The sequence below is a fragment of the Haemorhous mexicanus genome, chromosome 8 (assembly GCF_027477595.1).
Source record: "Haemorhous mexicanus isolate bHaeMex1 chromosome 8, bHaeMex1.pri, whole genome shotgun sequence".
Taxonomy (NCBI): Eukaryota; Metazoa; Chordata; class Aves; order Passeriformes; family Fringillidae; genus Haemorhous; species Haemorhous mexicanus.
In genome coordinates this window covers 25,030,775-25,050,758 of record NC_082348.1, presented here as the reverse complement: position 1 = coordinate 25,050,758, position 19,984 = coordinate 25,030,775, and the positions used below count along the sequence as shown (strand labels likewise).

The 19,984-nt window shown below is 38.7% G+C and overlaps 1 protein-coding gene across 6 annotated transcripts in view; it reads right to left on the bottom strand.

Moving 5' to 3' along the window:
* The window catches only part of PARD3B (par-3 family cell polarity regulator beta), a 388,514-nt gene that overhangs the window by 248,392 nt on the left and 120,138 nt on the right, over nt 1–19,984 (bottom strand). For all 6 annotated transcript variants that reach the window (XM_059853260.1, XM_059853261.1, XM_059853257.1 and 3 more), the window contains one exon: nt 9,814–9,917. In XM_059853260.1, the coding sequence (XP_059709243.1) occupies nt 9,814–9,917 (104 nt within the window). The remainder of the gene's footprint in view (nt 1–9,813; nt 9,918–19,984) is intronic.

Sequence of the window (19,984 nt, the reverse complement as noted above, 5' to 3'; positions counted from 1 at the left end):
TTTTTTTTTTAATTTGTGACTTCAAATCCATTTAAATCTGGTTTTGTTCCCTGGCCTCTCCTCCTTTTATCATGCTTACAATTTCTCATAGAAATATTTTATAAAATTCCCTTTGGAATATGCCTCTTCTGCCTATTCCAAAAGAATTCATTTGGGCTCTTATGGAAAGTGTCAAAAAGAGACAACAAAGACTAACTAGCCCTCGCTCAGTAATGCTGCTTGCAGAACTTACTTTACCCCAAAACAATGTGTTTCTGTCTGATTCTCATCCGGCTGCTTGAAGGACAGAAAAATGTAAGCAGATCATAAAAGAAAGGGAGGGGTGGGGCTGGAAGTGAACACCACATCTGAGGAACCTTCACCATATTCTTTGACTGACGTGAGGCCAGGTGAAAAGAAGGGGGTTCCTTTTGTTTCTGTAAAGCTGACAGACGTACTGTGAACTTGATTGTACTTGGTTATTCCAAAAGGCAGAGGAAAGAAAAAGGAGGAGGCCAATTCATCTTCCCAGGTGTTAAAACGTGTAATCATCTCGGATGTACCCAATTAGATCAACAGAGCAAGCATGCTACAAGAAACAGCAGCTCTTTCATTTCAGGTCCAAGTTCATGTCACTCTAAGACAGCTGCTACATAGACAACAGCACAAGTACCAGCCCAGAGAATAATTCTAACTCTCAGATACCGTATATGCTCTCAAAGATATCACGAGATGCTTCAGTGCAGTTCAAACACTCAAATACAGAGAAGAGGGAATTACAGCCTCCCTTGGGACTGACACAAAATGAAACTTTTTACTTGAATCTTAGAGAGGAGCTTGAAAATCCATATTGAAACCTATATTAAATCAAGGTGAATTAAAGGCAAAACTTATTGTTACCAGTACTTTAAAGCAGACAATTACAAAAGCACAAGCCGCTACTCAATTTCTTCAGGAAAAAAAATCCCAAAATAATCTTACAAGAGCAGCTGTTCCTATAAGGTCTCTCTGGGGGGCATTGTTTTTCCCCTTATGACACTCCTTGGAATGTGTACCACTTTGAACTGGCAAATATGGGTCTTAGGATCTGAAAAATGTCATAAGAACAACTGTGCCAAGTGAGACCAGAGGTATGTCCATTTTTGAATAGCAGGCTGCCTCACAAACTGCTAATTATTGTCCGTCACAGTACACACAAATAGTGGCAACAATTTGCTCTTGCATCAACACTTTTATTTTACAGTCTAATCACTTCCTCTTAGCTGAAAATTTGCATATTTGTTTTTTCATATGGTTTGTCTAAATTTTATTTATTTAAAGTTATTTCAGAGAAATTACACTGCTGACGTTAGAACAAAAGGTCACATTAGAGGCCAGAAGCAATCACTGCAATCACTGACAAAAATCAAAAGTGGGATGTTTGTTCAAAATCCTGATGCTCACTGACTCAACCCTTAGTATTTTAGTCTATATTCACACTGATCTTAGTTTATTACTACTGACTCAACATGTCAGAACACCTGCAACAGCAAAAGGACACAGTACACAGAAGCACTAAAATATTCCTCCCTTCGTTTCAGTTGTCAATGTCAGAAATTGTTTCACAGGCACGGACTAAAATCAGGACCTGCTGCCATAAAAAAATTTTGACGCAATGTGCAAGTTTCAGAGAAACCTATATTATTATTATCACAGCTCAAAAACCTGTCAATCCAGATTAGCTGAGACACTCGCTACACAGAAGAACAAATCTCCAGATTAAAGTGTCTCCAGCAAGTTGGGTAATTTAGTGGTGAAGAGGCCTCACCTAACAAAATAAAACCATGAAAAAGAAATCCTATCCTCCTTAGAGTGTGAATAACTGTCAGTCCTGTAAGAGAGACAAAAACCGCACATCTGACTTTTGGAGAAACACCAATATTGACCAAACAAGAGCAGAACTTCATACACCTGCATTCCAGTGCACTGGAAGATGACCAGTTAAAAAATCCAAAATATTTTTTTTCCTAATGTCACAGCAACATTTGTGTCTAGGTCAGTATCAAAGATCTCTACCATTATTCCTAGCTGTCCATTAGATTATTGTATTTATGGAAAAAGTTACTTAGTAGTAGGCATTTCAGAAGAAGGCTGACTGAGAACCTATTTTATTTTAGCTAAATGTTTCTAGAGCTTGACAGTAAATGATATGCATGAGCCATGTTGACTGTCATCTTCCACTTCTGACTGTCAGACATGGAAGCAACTTGCTAATGTTTCATTCCAATTTCAGCACCATGAGCCTGTTGCATACACTGCCTGCTAAAAGCTGTTCCAGATGGAATGACAGTATTTTGTAGGACCCCAAAGATGTAGCTACAGGGATGAATATGTGTCAACAGCATTGACAGCATGACCTTTTCCCCCTTTTTTTGTCTACTGTTCTTATTTTCACCCTTTAATTTTTCTACATTCCGTGTAAGACAGGCAACTTAGGAAAACAAAGTTTCGGTCTCTCAGCTGTCTTGGATCACCTACAATCTTACTGACCTGACTGCACAAGGCAGAGGACAAGGGAGGAAGGTGTATAAACAATAAGTTATCTTCAAAATTACAGCCAAGCACCAAAAATTATTTTAAAGAGGAAACAAAACCCACTCTCCTACTAACATAAGAATGATGAAGAGCTTTGATGATTTTCTTTATGAATAGTCAGTAAAATGCCAGTACTCCTCACACTGGAAACAACCTGTGAACAATGAATAACAACTTCTACTGATTACACCATTTTTACTGATAATTTATATACTATGTTAACATCACAGAACATTCATTAGCTCTTATTACAATAAATCACAAAAAATCTACTTATCCTGCTGAAATAAAAATATGTAAATTACACCCACTGCTCTTTTTAAACAATACAGGTAAAACAATACAATTTCTCTGACACACAGGCTGTGCAAGGAACAAAAAGAGCACTTCTCCACACACACACACATATGCTGCTCTGCACCCTCCAAAGAGGAAATTACCACAGGGCACTTCTGTCCTTTTTCAGATGAATAATTTAGTATTCTGACAAGCATTTAATTTACATTTTTTAGTTTTTCCTCTACAATATAAAATAATTTCTTTTTGACACAGAATGCTACAGCACACAGTACAAGAAGGGGAAAAAAAAAAGTAGTGGAGGGCTGTAAGGCAGCAGAGAGAATTGAGAAGGAATGGCTTTTGTTATTTCGACAGCCCTCAGCTCACTGCATAGTTGGATTTATAATATGCTCTTCAAGAGCAGCAGTTTTCATGGTGTAAGAGTGCCACACAGCTCTGGTTCCTGCAGTGCTCACACCAACAACTTCAAAACTAACTCACTGCAGATGTCCCTATGATCATCTAATCAGACATCAAAAGCAATACACTGACAAGCTCCTGTGCTGATTAGAAGTGTTCTATATATGTTTCACAGCATAAACAGACACACAGTAGTTGCTTTATAAATGGATTCACCCACATCAGAATTCCCTTTTAAAAAATCCCAACTGTTTGGAACTCCCCAGCTGAATGACAGAAAATCCTTTTAAATCTCCCCAGATCTTCTGCTCAGTTCCAAATTGCAGTATTTCAAGAGCAAGAGTTAAATTATTAATAGGAAAACTTTTACCAGAAAAAAGGAAATGCCTTCCAGAACTAAAAAACCTGGCTGTTCTGAATGACTGCCTAAGACCTGACCACATCAGGGAGGCAGCCTTGACTTTACCCTCCAACACACATGGTAATATCTATTTCCAAATCTACTTTGATGTATGATTATTATACATCAACAAGCATGGATTTCAAGCATTACAAGTGCACCAGCACTGCTAGTTCCTGAAAAAATACTGTGTTTCTCCCAATATCTGGTCTCCTCAGAGTCCACTTCCTGCAAGACTTAAAGAGGACCTATAAGAAAGATGGGGACAGACTTTTTAGTTGGTAGGACAAGGGGCAATGGTTTTAATCTAAAAGAGGGCATATTTAGACTAGATAAAAGAAAGCTGTTTTTACAAACAGGCTGCCCAGAGTGGTGGGAGATGCCCTGTCCCTGGAAACATTCAAGGTCAGGCAGGATGGGGCTCTGAGCAACCTGATCTAGTGGAAAACGTTCATGCTTATGGTAGGAGGGATGAAACCAGATGACCTTTAAGGGTCCCTTCCAACCCAAAGTGTTGCATGATTCTAACACATAACTATGGAGGAATTTCATATTGGAATTCTAACATGTACAAAAGGACCAGAAAATAAAACTATCTGACCTAGTCCAGTAAACATACTGGACAAAAGTTCTATCTTCTAAAGTCAGACAGACAAAACAACCCTCATGGCAGTGCAGTCTCTTAGCTCAAGTCTTAGTATAAATCTGCTGAATCAAGTTATAAACTCTGTGGAATTATTCCACCACTGTGCCAAAAACGACCTTTTCTGCCCTGCCCTACTTTAAATAGCATGACATTTCTAATATTTCTGGGTATTCTTTTTACTAAAATTCTCACACATTTTGTAAGTACTACTCATAGCCAAATTTGTAGCATATCTTTACGTTTACATATGTATGTAATACCAAATAGAAATGGAACAAATCATGAAGCTGCATCCTTACACATGTGGACATTATGCTAATTTGCAGACTCCTAATCAGGAAGGCTAATACACCACAAGCACAATTAACAACCACAAGAACCAGAGGAGGTTTTGACCCTTTTTAACAAGAGCTTGAAACATAAAAATGTTCTAATTATATATCAACCTTATTCAAAACTGCAAATTACATGTCCACAATGCATAAAATACAGACAATTTCAAGTCATATCTAGGCAAAAATTGAAACTGTATTGAGCCACTGGAGGAGCTCTTCAATTGATCCAGCATCTCATTGTATCTTTAAATATGGATAAATACAATTTAATCAGCCAGTCCTATTGATTAACTCCAAGATAACCTAAGTATTTGTCCAGGAAACATGTAACTATAAAAGAAAGTCATGCAGAAAATAGCACACCATAATAATCAGCAAGTTAACAAGAGGGGGTGAAACCTTAGTCCCAACCAGAATTAATGTGAAATTCTTATCAATTCAAATAGGATCACAATCCTCTGTCTAAAATTCATGGCAAATCAAGTCTTATGATAGTAGAGAAGGTCTGTCCCTGGGCAAAAACAGAGATAAGCTTCAGTAACAGCTCCAGAAACAAAAGTTCAGATGTTATAATTATACATTAGCAATTACTACCTGAATAAACTGAGCTGAGCAGAAGCAGCAAAATGTATTATTTTCCCTAACACCAAACCAACAGAGCCACACAATTCAGACTTTCTGCCTTGCTACATCTCATCCCTAACATGTTGGGCAGAGGGATCCATTCAGGAACTTCTGAGCTGGTGAAGAAAATCCATAACAGCAGCTCCCTCAGCAAACTGGGGACAAGTTTTGAGCAAGTGTTAAATTCCCCAAGAAAGTTGAAACCTTCCAGAAGAAACAAACAAACAATCTCAGTCCTGCTGCATGGCTTCACTCCAGAGCAGATCTCTAGCTGAGGACTACATGCCCATTGCTACACCCACTTTGTGAGGCCAGGCCATTTGCAGCCAGAAAGCAGCTGGACCAGCCCTTGGCCTGTGCCAGAGCAAAGCTATGGGCACAGAACTTTTCAGAGAAGTAGAAGCACAGAATGCCAGAATGGCTTAGGTTGGATGGGGCCATAAAGATCACCCAATCCCAACAGCCCTGATACAGGCAGGGACACCTTTCACTAGATCAGGATGCTCAGAGCCCCATCCAACCTGGCCTTGAACACATCCAAGGATGGGCATCCACAGTTTCTCTGGGCAACCTGAGCCAGTGCCTCACCACCCTCACCATAAAGAATTTCTTCCTCATATCTAACCTAAATGTCCCCTCACAGTTTGCACCCATTATTCCTTGCCCTGTCACTGCAGTTCCTGATGAAGAGTCCCTCTCCAGCTTCCTTGCAGGTCCCCTTCAGGTCCTGGAAGGTTGATGTCTCCACACAACCTTCTCTTCTCCAAGCTGAACAGCCCCAACTTTCTGAGCCTGTCTTCACAGGGGAGGTGCTCCAGGCTCCTTGCCAGCTTCATGGTCCTCCTCTGGACTCACTCCAAGGTCCACGTCTTTCCTGTACTGGGGACCCCAGAGATAGATGCAGCACTCCAGGTACAATCTCACCAGAATGGAGTAGAGAGGTGGAATCCCCTCACTCAACCTGCTGGTCATGTTTTTTTTTGCAGCCCAGGGTCCAGGTGACTCTCTGGGCTGCAAGTGCACATTGCTGGCTCATGTTGAGTTTTTCATCAGTCACCACTCCTCCAGTCCATCTCCGCAGGGCTGCTCTCAATCACTTCCCTGCCCAGCCCACAGGTGTGCATAAGTACATTAAACTAATTCTGTATCCCTGAAGTCCTCTCTGGATACCATGGGAAGGAAGTTTTCATTCTTGAAAGCCTGGCCAGGGCTCTGTGATCCTAACTAGGCAGAAAAGCTAGAGTAGCTTTAATAAAGTAATAAATTCATTAACAAATACTTTTTCTTCAATACAAACAAAGAACAAATTCTGATGTGTGTTACCCCTATTTTTCCCTGATTACTGTCTCTAAATTTTCCAGTGGCAGCTATCACAATAAGGAAAGAGAGGTTTGGATGAAAAAAGAAACTCAAATTTTGTACCATCTGTTAAATGACTTCCAGTCTGAGGGAACAGATGCTGGACTTCACTATCGGTTTTTGATTGATCTAGAAGTATTTTGTTAATTGGGGCTAAAACTACAGCTAAGATGTGTCAGAGAAAATAGGAAAGTATAACTCAAATTCTCCTCCAACTACCTGGTCACTCAGAAAAGGTTTTGTTATTTTTGTAATCATCATATGGCATTAAAAATCAGATCTTCCTTTGAATAAATGGGACAACATCTGAAAAACAGAACACATACTCTGCCATAAATACTGTGAACAGCTCAAATGGTTCATCAGGTTCTACCAGCCCACCTGAATGGGACAGCAAAGTTTTTTTCTTGTATTACTGCATGTTTGCTGTCCTATTTCATGCATTAGTCATTGTACAACTGAAGTGCACTTTCCAGAAGGTAAATCAGCATTGTCTTCACAGAATCCCCTGGTAGTTACCACACAAAAATCTGCTGAAGCACTGCTGTATTGGTGTAAGGCAGCCCATGGGTATTGCTACATAGAGCCCACTGCCAGTTCCACATGTACCAAATACCAAAATGCCAAAAGTGCCAAAAAAGCTCAACTAATTATCAAAGTCAGTTTCAATTACAAAATAATTGCTAAGATAATTGTGGCATAAATACAGAGACTTAATTTTCACTTACATGCACATGTTTAATCTAGCAACAGTTCTGGGTTTTCTAATTTGCATGTGACTAAAGGAAGCAGTTCAACATGAAAAAAACTCTGGTTTGTGGCAAAGGAAATTCAGTATTAGTTTTAAATTTTCAGCAGCAATGTACAGAACAAATGAATTTTTTTCTAAATAGTGCTTTAACACTTGAAAGACTACAGCTATTTTCAAAATGCAGTGTTCAGTTATTTCTGCCATGTTTTTTCCTTTGTCAGATATTGATTTTTCTGGATGTTTTAAAACAATCTGTACCTAATTTAACCTATGTTATTTAAGCTTTCTGTGTTTCTCAGAACATTATGCCAAAGCATATTTCAGTATGATTGACGATGAGAGTTTTAGAAATGGTACTGTTGCGAAAATAAGAGTTAGAGTAACGTATTTTGCTGTAATAAATTTTTGCTTTCACAAAAAAAAAACCAGAACAACACCAAACCACAACTTGGAACTTTCTGGGCCTTCCCCCCTCCCCTTTACACAATATATTAAAAAAAGTCCTTCTCCACCCCTGTTACAAGTGCAGCTCTGTCACTCCTGCAGCTGACAGATGAATGCTCTGTATTTTAGCACAGGGAATTCCTTTAGGCTTAGAGGACTCTTTTGTACTGATGCAAGTCAGTGAAGCATGGTGATGTTTTAACCTCCAAGTATTACTGCAATTCTCATGTAATGGCATAAAATGCACTTGTCACCACTAAAATTACACAAAAAACCCAACTCAACAAAATGCTATTTTTGCCTTTTTGATGGTCTATAAAGTGTTCAAAATACACCCTGGAATGAAACACATTTCACTTATTTTTCCACCCTTTTTTTGCGGTTATAAAATACCAAGGGTGACCATTACATACTGACATACTCACTTTATATGTTTCTCAGCTTTGCAACAGTGTAAGATCTGCACTGTTAACCAAGAATTCTTCTTTGTACTTTCATTTATCAGACCAAGTCAGTATTTCATTAATATGTAAATGCTTGCAACAAGCATCAAGAAAAACCTCTCAGCTCAAACAGGTCTGACAAATGATGCAGAACTTTGACAAAGTTCAGCCCCGTGTAACATCATAATGTACTTGGAGAGTCACTGAGACTTTTAAAATTGCATCACTTATCAAATAACACAAGCCATTGTAAAATAAGGTGCACACAAAGTATTTAGATGCACATGCATTTGATCATGCAGAGAGAAACATTGAACAGGCAACTAAAATCCTGTGTTGGCCTTCAGAATCATAATGTTAGAGTGAGACTCATAAAACATTATTTGCATGCAAGTCAGCTGACTATGTATTTACTTCCTTTATTCCCATGAATTTAACTGAAAGTTTGGTTTTAAATGCACCTTCAGCTGAAAGGTTCCCACCTCCAGCACGTGGCACTGAACCCCAGCTCTACCCCCTACTCCCTGATGTGCCAACACAGCCACTTGTGGAACCTTGCTCTAAACTAGTTGTCATCTAGTCTGCAACATCCCTCCTGCACCAAACAAAGATCCAGGGCTTCCGAGTGTTGCTTAATTTTGAAATAAACCAGCAACAGACTATTTTGCACAGCTGGGGACAGGGAATGAATTGCAACATTGCTTAGAGAATCTAAACACAAAAAGGCATAAATATTACAAGCAAATGAAAACAGCAGCATCATTTAAACCAGCATTCATGTGGTCTAAAGAAGAGCAGAACCAGATCCACCAGAGCTTTCTAGACAAACACTAAAAAATAGCTTTATTCTGCTGAAGACACTTAGGTGTCCCTGCTGACATTCAGAGATTCTAAGTTTGTAAGTGATGTAGGAACACTTTCCCCACACACAACGCTTCAGGTCTTAAAACTGCAAAGTAGAACATGTGGCCCAAGTGTGACTAAGACAGCATCACTTTAAGAAGATTAAAGATAGTCTGCAAAAACATATGAATAAGAGTTACTGCATTTTCACTAATTATGGCTTTGCAATAGAACTTAGTAAAATATTAAAAACAAATTTGTCCTCAAAACGGCAGAGTCTGGTAAAACAGAAAAGTGAGATAAAGAAGAGACCATGCAGGACAGTAGCAGGGTACCAAAGATGACAGAAATGCCATTAGAAAATGAGAGAAGTGAAAAAGGATGTGAGACCAAAGAAGCAATGGTAGCCTGGACAACATGATACTGAACAAATAAATAACTGCTGAAAGTTCAGTTCATATTCCAATGCCTTATGACACTATTGAACTTTATGCAAACCTCTTAATAATATATATATATATATATATATAACCGCTATTAATTGATTGTATCATCTAAAATAACTATTTTGTCCAGAGGAAATTCTCTACTTTACAGAAACTGAGTATGATGCATTTTGTTATAGATCCAAATACATGTAATAGCTTATCCAACTACTATGTACCAACAGGTAAGACAGGTTTTGGTCTTAAAAAGGTGAATTACATGACACCTACTGCCACAGCATGCTTGAGACCATGGTCACTGGGATGAGAAGCACTTGGGAAGTCAGGTGCACCCAAGGCTGGATCACTGCTCCTCCGTACCAGAAGTGGTGTGCCTGCAAGACAAAATAGAATTCAAAGGTTCAGGGATGCTAAATTAACAGAAGGGAAAGCTTCTGTGGTTAAAAAGACAAGTGTGCAGCACTTAAATATAAGCTTATCTGTGGTAATATCCACCTGTTAGATTACTAGATTTGATAGGGTTGTAGCATTTCAGATTTACTTAGCTATAGAAATGATAACATTTTTATGCACTGATGTAATAGACTTCCACCCATGAGATACCTAAATTAGGTAAAAACTGCTGACAAACAGGAGAAAAAGGCACCTCCTCAAAAAACCAAATGACTGGTTGCATGTATGTGTGACCACATGTACCATCAAGTGAGCAAAACTGAGATTACAGCTGTCAGTTATAATACTAATTACAGTGGCTGGGGCTGATGGCAGCTGTAATTACTAGATCTAGTAAAGAAGTTTGAACATGCAACAGTTTTCTTGTTAGATGCTAACAAAGCTGGAATGATTCTACCACATTCACTTTGAGCACAACTTTGTCAATATAGCTGGAATAAATACCTCATGTTGATGAGGGGCAACCAGAGAACCTAATGCTCTTAACTCTTCCTCCTGGTAAGTTTTTATATGCAGGTAATCCCTTCTATGCTCACTTCTGCAGGAAACCAGTAAAAAAAGCAGAAGTAAGCTTTAAAATTGCATCCTGGTACTAAGGGAATGCTTAAATATCAGAAGGTGAATATTGGTTTTTCTGCCAAGTGATTATCATCTTAGTACCAAGAGCTATGCATGTTTTTACAAGGAGGTTGGGTAGAAAGGGACTGATCACCAGATTTTGTGTGATTTTCCAAAAGTGACAGTAGGTCAAAATGAACCAAATCTCCCCACCCAAATATGCTTGTTCTTCACATAAAGCTGAGGAGAAATTTGTTTCCTCGCTAGGCATATTTGGTATGAAGGGGTACAAAAGCTAAATACAAGTCACTGCCTTCTTTAAGATAAATACCTATACCTTAAAATCAACTTCTCTGTGTATGACTGAAGTTTCGGGTGGCCTGTATCCGATTTTTTGTCTGTCTTCAATACAATAGTTTGAAAACAGATGCTGAAACATTTCTGTGTGATTCAACACAACCTGGTCTCCAACTCCTTTTGACATAAACATGAACAATACAGAGAAACTATTGAAAACCCTTTGCACTGGTACTTTTATTGGTAAAACTTGCACAACTCAATAACTCAATGAGCATACTTTTTCTTACACTCTGCAAAGCTGTCATCCCAGCCCCCTTCCTCATTTCTGTCCTCCTTTTTGCAAGGTGAGAAATCCACAGTAACTCAAAGAGGGTACAAAAAATTCCCCACAGTCAACTCAGGAGGAGAAAGATGGGAAGGGCGTGGGATGAGTGACCCAACATAAAAAGATCATTTATATCAAGCTCATCCTCCTCCCAAAGCAACACTCTGAAATTAGATTTCTCCTTTTTTCCTGAGCTGTCTTCTACAACTAATTACTCATTTCTTCCTCATTCCTCTGGCTGAGAGAAGGATGAAGGCTCCCAACCCTGTGACTGCTGGGACACAAGACCTGCTTGTTCCAGGACCTTCCAGCAGCTACAAGCCAGGTGAGGAGGTCTCCTGTACCACACCACTTCAGCACTTCTGTCTGCTCTCTGTAGTGACTGCTTCAAGATCCTCCTTACCACATTCCCCATCCTCAGTTCAAAAGATCTCCTTTCACTTGCTTTTTGTCAGTGTTTTCCAAAGAAACTGAAACAAAATTTACTGTCTAGATTTTGAAACCAAAGTCTGCAGGAGCAGCAGGATTATAGAGAATACCTTTCTCCAGTTCAGGAAGATGGCCTTGCAGCTATTTTCTTTCTTTTTATTCCTGTAAATTTTTGCTTATTGCCATGAAACAATTAAATTTATGGTGCTCATCTGGAATGCTTCCCTATTTGTAGAAAAAAACCTGGACTTTTTGGCTATTATATATAATGCTTTCTCTTTTCCCAGTATGTTATAAATTCCAGGGTCCTACAGATCATTTTTTACTTGAAGAGAAAACCAGAGTCTATGTTCTCCATTTTTTAAATGTATTTACAGACATGTAACATAATTTCTTGTACAGAAATATCACACGTCATAACATCTCTGTGAAACAAGTCAGCTGTAGTCTTTAGCTAAAATTATACACAACAGTCCCTCTGGCCCTTATTGTTTTACATGTGCACACCACAAAAACACAAAACAAACCTTTTATTAGACAAAGATAAACTGAACCAAAATGTGCTTGTTAATAGGAGAAAATCCACAGCAAAGAGGACGACTGCATGAAAGAGATGAGAAGAAGCTGTACTGCCCCTCCTTTTCAGGAGAGTCCCTTATTCCCTGTCATGAGACAGCAATTCTCAGCAGCTCCTGGAGCTAATGATCTCTGCTCCATCTCCCCTCGTCTCCTGTGTGGCTCGGCTGTTCCCTGCCATAAGAACACATTCCATGCTGCTCACTGTGCTCCAGCCTGCTCCTCTCCCACAGGCTCCTTGCTCTTTCCAGCCTTCCCCCACCTCCTCTGCACTGCACAATCAGGTCTCTTGAAAGCAAGCACGCTCTTTGCATTCCCCAAGAGAAACCTCCCCACATCTACTGCCCCAGATTCAACCTGATTCAGGAGCTGGACCACATCCACCATCTGTACATACCTTGAACTCGTTCATCCCCATCCTCCTCAGCCATGCACAAAATGTACTGAAAAACCATCAGCAATACTGCTTATTACAGATATGCATTTTCTTAAGAGATTCTGTCATCAGTTTTCTTCTGTCAGGAAATGGAATGCTGCCTTTTCCTTGCAGCTTTCCTTTAGTCAGGCTGTGTTTCCACATTATTCTACTCACGCTCTTACATTTGTGCTGAACATTTATAACAACCAATGTAAGTTCAAACACAAAATCCATCTTTCCCTGAATGATGAGAGAGAAAGGAACTCCTTCCTGCATACCAAGTTTATCACAGAAACACATTTTTTAATAAACACTACTGTTTTGTGCCAGAGTAGCGCTTGGTATTTTAAACTTAGGAACTCAGCTCTAAAAAATAGTTATCCTCATCTTGCAGCACTGCCTCAGGAATTCACAGACAACAAAAACTGAAACACATGTCCAAAAATTTCTCATAATGACAGCCTTTAACCTCCCATTCTTTAAAAATCTGCAGAGTACCTTTTGTTATGATACCATAGCACTTCTAAGCACATGTGTCAGCCTTATTCACAATACATACTCTTAGATAAAGCTGATGAGGAAAAAGTCCTGCAGTTATCCCTGCTTTAAGTCTATCACTTATTTTCAACCAATGTAGATGAACCTTTTCTTTTTGCTAGAATTACCCTCAAAAATTAGTATCTACTCAGACTCATGGTTAACAGTCTATTTTCCCTGAACTCTTTTGTTTTGGAAATATTTTTTTTAACTGCAAATATGGTTCAAACAAGCATATGGTAGAAACCACACTTAGATTTAAATTGGTTGCATTAGGGAAAGAAAAAAAAAACCAACAAACCAGAAGAGAGATTTCTGCCATTTGTGTACAATTAAAAAGTGAAAATTTTCATCAACACAATGGCAGAAGAAACATCTCCATACCAGATGTAACCCAATTGTCTTACTTTGCTTTGCTAGTCATTTAAATTTCACCAAAACAGCTGTACACAGACATTAACACATACCATGACCAGGAATGTGCTCATTTCTGGACATGAACATGGTATGGGGAACTTTGGAGCTCCAGCTGCCCCTGCTGAGATCCCCCTAAGCTCTACAGGGTTTCCAGGCTCTGAGTTTCAGCATCAGATTTCAGGCCTACATTTAGACAGTTAAGTACCACTCAAGACAACCAATATCCACAAAAAAATATTATTCCTATCCTTTCCTTCCTTAATTTCACTCATTTGCTCTAACATCTCTTTGCTCAGGAAAGCACAGCCTGCCTCCAGCATGAAATCCCTTTATTCTTTGAGATTCAGGCTGTAGGTTGCTGAAAAATGCTGAAGACACCCAGACTTTATCCCCCAGGAGAATTTTTGGCAGGCTGAGCTACCTATAATGCAGTCAAATCATGTACTACAAATTGATTTTAGCAATGCTTTGGATGCAAACACTCACAGATGACTTTTAGGAAAGCTGACAAACCAAGGAACACAGGAAACACAAGCACAGGTGTACTGTGCTACTGCATCAGTGACAACTAACGTGGTTGGTTGGTTTTTCTAGGTAACAGGGAAGGATTATTCTAGAGCCAAACTAAAGATACACTTGGACAGAATTCTGAAAGTGGGCAGAAAGAGATTTACAAGACATCACCTAGGCAGTTAAAGCCATAATTTAAAATTCTGCTCCTGAATATAAAAATGCTGACTATGATGGGAAAAGAGCTGTCCATCAAGTCTGTATCAAACTATCAGCTACTGAAGGCCATAGCAATGACAATTACTCTGCTGCCTGGTTCCCAATTAACCCTGCCTGGACAGACAGACAAACGATTTTCTTACCTGCAGATGCCTCAAAATATTTTTTTCAGAGCTCCTTCTGAGCAAATCACAACATTTCAAGCCAGTCAAAACAAAACACCTAAATACTATATGCATACACATGCAAATATGAAATTGCACCTCAGCATGGAAGTTCTTGGCTAGAAGAGCTCTGAACAGACACAAAACAAACAATAACCATTTATACTGAGAAGCCAAAATTGCTTTTAAACTGGCCTTGTCATGAAACAGGTCAGGCCCTGGGAAAAAAAGTTACAAGCAAGCTTTTAATTTATATTTAAGTGTATAAATGATTAATATATGTGCCTATTTTTCTCCTTTTTATCAGACCATGTTCACACTAACAGGCATACAGACAGTTCTTCCAATCAGCTCTTTTTGAGAGCACTAAGCAATCGCTGTGTGTAAATTTGTTCACTCTCAGATATATTGCTTACCACCACCTGAGGCATCATGGAATGGCTCTGCCATGTACTTCAAATGTAGCTGACACAGGCTTGTATGTTCTACCTTGTGATGGCACTGCACAGCTTTTCCTATTTTTTCAAATATAAAGTGCTATGGCCATGTGACTTCTATGTTTAAAGCGAACTCAAATTGCTTATAATAGCACCTATCAATACAACTTCAAATCTACAGCTGTGCTGCCCACAGTGCACTTCTTAAATTCCCATGGATTAATGAACAAAGATGGTGTAATGGTTAAGACAACTGGCTTAAATCTACAAACAGCTCAAAAAACTGCTCCAGCAAGAGCTGTCTTTTACACATCAGCCCAGCACAAAGTACTTCACTATCACTCCAAATGAGGTGTAATTTTTCCTACTAAGAAAAACAAAAGCAATGGCCTACAAGTAAAACTCAAGAATGGCTTTTAACGGGTATTGTTTTGGGTGATAGTTTTCAGTGCCATTTATTTTTTAAAAATTGTTTTCTCTGGTTACATGTGTTATAATGAATTAAGTCAGGTTTCAGTTCTGAGGCACAAGAACTGTTCTCTCAGTTTTTATGACCAGAATGAAATTTCTTTGGTGTTAAGAGGGCCTAATGAAACAACTGTGGAATGTTTACATTTACAGCCTTGGCAGCTTCAAAGATGGACATTTAAGAATCACCTAGACATATCATTTGAATCATATAAATCCTGCTCTCAGGATCAAAATCCACATCCTATGATAAGAAGTAAATGACTCCTCAAGGCACTAGGACATATCCATCTACAGAGACTGTACAAACAATGCTGGTACTTTCTTCCCAGTTAAATGTTTCTCAAAAGAGCTTCCAGAAGGACAGGACTCGAGTTTGGACCTTAATGAGGTATTCTTTTCTTGCACTTAAGGTCACAACACATGCCAGATACAGAGTCATTTCAGCATCTTCTCACCTCTATCAACACAGTGCTCCTACTTTCAGCTCCTCATCAGACAGACAGGAAGCACCCAGACTTACTGCAGTCCAGGGAACAACATGACTGCTCCAAAGCATCCTGGCTACAGGTACCACCCAGAAGAGACTGGGTAAAGGGGAGGGAGCTACAGCAGATTCCTGGAGCAAGGATCAATCAGCTCACAACAGGCAGTTATCATTCCCCCCCCCGACCCCACCAACTCAAACTCAAGCAAAGTGTGCAACTCCTTCCCTTTCTGGGCAGACTGGTCAGGAGTTTTGTGAAAGCACATTGGCTATTACAAAAAAGAAGCAGCACTTTCCAGTATGGGCCAGGCTTTCTCTTATTCTTGCACAAATGAAGCATCTTCATGAATCTCAGTATTTTCCACCTACTGATTGATGTACATCCTACAGTTTCCATCTTTCGACACAAGATTAAAAGTTACAGCCACTTCCAACATCCTATGTTTTTCAATTATTATTTTGATGGTAAAGATGTTGTGCTCCATGAGAATTTCCCTACACACCTATACACAGAAGTGTTTTGCTTTGGTTTTGATTGTTTGTTTGGGGGGGGTTGAGGTTTGGGGGTTTTGTTTGGGTTTTTGCTTTGGTTGGTTATTCTTTCATATCCTTCCAACAGCATCCAGATATCAAAAGAAACTGAACTGCAGATATACTTAAAACACAAGTTGTCCTAGTCATCCAACTTGCTGAACACAGCAAGAAGTATTCATCTTAATAAACACTCTGGGTTTTTAAGCAGTATATTACCTGTAGTTACTGAATTTAAATAAATCATTTTAGGGTAATATATCCTATAAGATTATCCAACTAATAGATCTTAGACTCTCGCACATTATTTTTATTCACAGACTGAAAGGTGAAAATAAGTATTTCTTCTATTTCAATTCCCAGCCCATTTCTCAACTTCAAATGAAATACTTAATGAACTGTACTAGCTGAATAAACTGACACAAAGAAAATATTCTGTGCACCTGCAAAAGAGGCCATGCTGCCAAAAGCTGGTTTAGCACTTCAGCTAACATCAGTTACAGGTGCTTATGCAGTCACTTTTCCATGGTTCAATGATTTAATTTTCTTTAAAACTTTGGCAGCTAAACTGTACAGCTTGAATATCACTTTGGCAGCATTTTATCGCAAGTAGTAGAGTTGCAAAGCAATTTTTTTTAGTATTTTAACTGTATTTTAAAGGATGATCACAAATTACAGCACTAGTACACATTCCTGTAATAATAAAATATGACTGGTGTTTTACATACCTAATTTAAATTAAGAACCTTTTCTGTTTTGATGTTTCCATAAAAGGAGATGTCTTACTCTTGAAGATATTATTTTCTATTCTGGTCACAGTAAGTTAGTTTTAGCCTTAAATTTCAATCTTGTTCCTGACAATTTTCAAAGATAAAATACTGAAACCTCCTGAACCTGAAACTTTCTGTGAGGTTGCAAGGAATAAGAACATAAGAGGAGCTATATTGGGTCTACCTCACCCAGTATCCTGAATCTAACAGTGGTCTAGCAAAGACTCAGGGACAAAGCCTAAGGAGTGCTGTATTCTACCAGGCTGCAAAAAATAACCTTTGAAATATTTCCAAATCTGTGTGGCATCTAGACAACCGTATTTCAAGACACTGATGAGCCACATCCTGTGAATTTGTCTAATCCTATTATAACTCAGCAATTTTTGGTGTTTTAAATCAAACTGTATAGTTTAGTTCACTGCTTCATAAGAAAATCAGCGTAGGGCTGTTTTGCTTTGCAACTTGTTGAACAATGGTTGTGTTTGATACTCGAGTTTTTACACAGTGAGGAAATTGAATAATAACTTCTTATTGATCTAATACCTTCAGACCTTTAGCTGAAGTCCCAATTGTTTTAACTTGAACAATTTAAAACCATCCATCTGCCAGGCATAGCAGGCTCATTTTCTACCTGAAATACCCATTTTTCCATATTGCCTCAGAGCTAATATAGCACAAGTACTGTACAGAATTATAAACAGACATACTCTCCTCTGCCTTACTCAGCACTAAAGGGTACTGACAGAGACTGAGCTGAAGTATGATATCATACTACAGCTTTCAAAACCTTCAGTGGCAAATACTTAGCTAAGTGGATTAGTCTTTTCCTTTTTAAAAGATACTACCTCTAAAACCAGCTATGCATCACATTACAAAAATACCAACAAAACCAGCAACATCACAAAATCCATAAAATGGACAAAATCTGAGTGAAAGCACTGACATCAAAGAAAGGGTGTCAAAAAGCACTGTTGACTTTTATAATGGAATTTATTCCATCATTTTAAGTCCCATTCATTACCTTCCCCAAAACCTTCCCCAAGGTAATAAAAGGCTGGAAATCAACATCCCAGCTAGAGAGCTACTGCAGAAAAGTGTCTAACTTGTGATGGAAAAATATTTTTCTCTCTAGTTAACATATTTTTATGGAGAGACCCCTCTTACTCTAAAGTAAGGCATATTAAACCAAGTCCAAAGGGAGTAGAGACAGGCAGAATAATTGATGAGGAACAATCTTTTGGGAAATCAGAGACAGAAGGGCTATTAAAAAGAGAAGAGATACTTTAGTAACAAACTATGCACATACATTTATTACCTACCCTAGCACCAAATTCCTGGGTAGAGTGAAAGGAAGTAAAGACTGGCTTGTTTTGTAAACAGGCAGCTCCAAGACAGAAAAACACATGGAAATTTTATATACATCTTTACAGAAACCATTAATGTATTATTCTGCTGCAATACAAAGATAAAGCAAAGCTCATTTTCATGAATCAAGGACAACTAAATAAGACCAAGCTTAAGTCATGAGGTCAAAATATACCAGACTCTCCCTCTGACTGAAATGAAAAGTTATCTTCAAACCTTTAGCTTGCCTAAGAACAGAAACCATTTGTTTTAGAAATGCAAGTAGACTTGAATGGATCACCACAATTCTTTTAAAGCAGATTACACAGGATGCCACAGAGGAGAAAAATCTATCAAGTACAGTGTCATCCTCACAACGCCTATGGCAAACAGCAGAGAACAATACTTGATATCATTACTAGGAGAGGAGCCATCCTGTGCCCTGAAAGGGAACACAGCCACATTTCCTTAAGGAAATCAGCAGTATTCCCTCAAATCACAGAAAACAGCATGTTCTTCCATAATGCATTTCTTTTGAAATCGACAGATTTTAAAATGTTAGCTTTTCCAGAATCTTACAGGAGAGAACTGTAACTTGAACACAGTACCCTCCATGTACTGACAAACAACAGAATGCTCAGCCAATAAACTGACGTTGCAAGATTAAGAAAAAAAGGATGGCTTTCATGCAAGAAAAAGTCTTTCCTACTTACTCTTGTATGCTGTATATAAGACATTAACATTTGGTTTATCAAATTAATAGTTTCACATTGTATGTTTTCACAAATTTTAAAAATACATAATAATGTGGTTTCTCTGTTTTTAAAAACACAGTCTGCATATCTGTAGTATCTCAACTCCAACTTGAAAGAGGACTAATCAAATACATGTTGTTTAAAATGCCCCCAAGCCTACTTACAATGCTTCCACTTCAAAGAGGATGAGAAAGAAAAGAAATTCCTTCCGAGCTCTGAAGTTATATAGAAATTGTCAACATCCGTACCCTGGAGGTAACAATTTAATCCCTGTCAGGCCTATCAGGGCAGAAACTTCCAAAAGCTCATGGAAGAAACCTTCCCTTCAATTCCCTTAGACTTCAAACTAAGACACTGCCAGTGAAAGCACCTCTGCTGACTGACTTAGCAACCCAAACACACAGGGCAAATCAAAGTGTTTTAAACAATCCCACGAAGCACAATTTAAACTAGAGAAACCCCAAAACCACAGGAATACGTTAAGCAAATTGAGTATATTCTCTGTCTGAAGCACCTTGAAGGCAATTCCATGAGAGTGCTAAGTAACCTTTCCCAAATGTCAAAAAGACATAGCCGGAACACCACCAACTGCATCAAAAATGGACAATGAAAACCTTCTAGGCTACTACTCTTATTATCCTGTACTAACCAGCCCTTCTGAGGGCTGAAACATTCCCGGACATCTCTGTCTTCAGGAGGAAAAATGTTCACTGAAGATACTAAATTAAATGTCCAGAACCAAA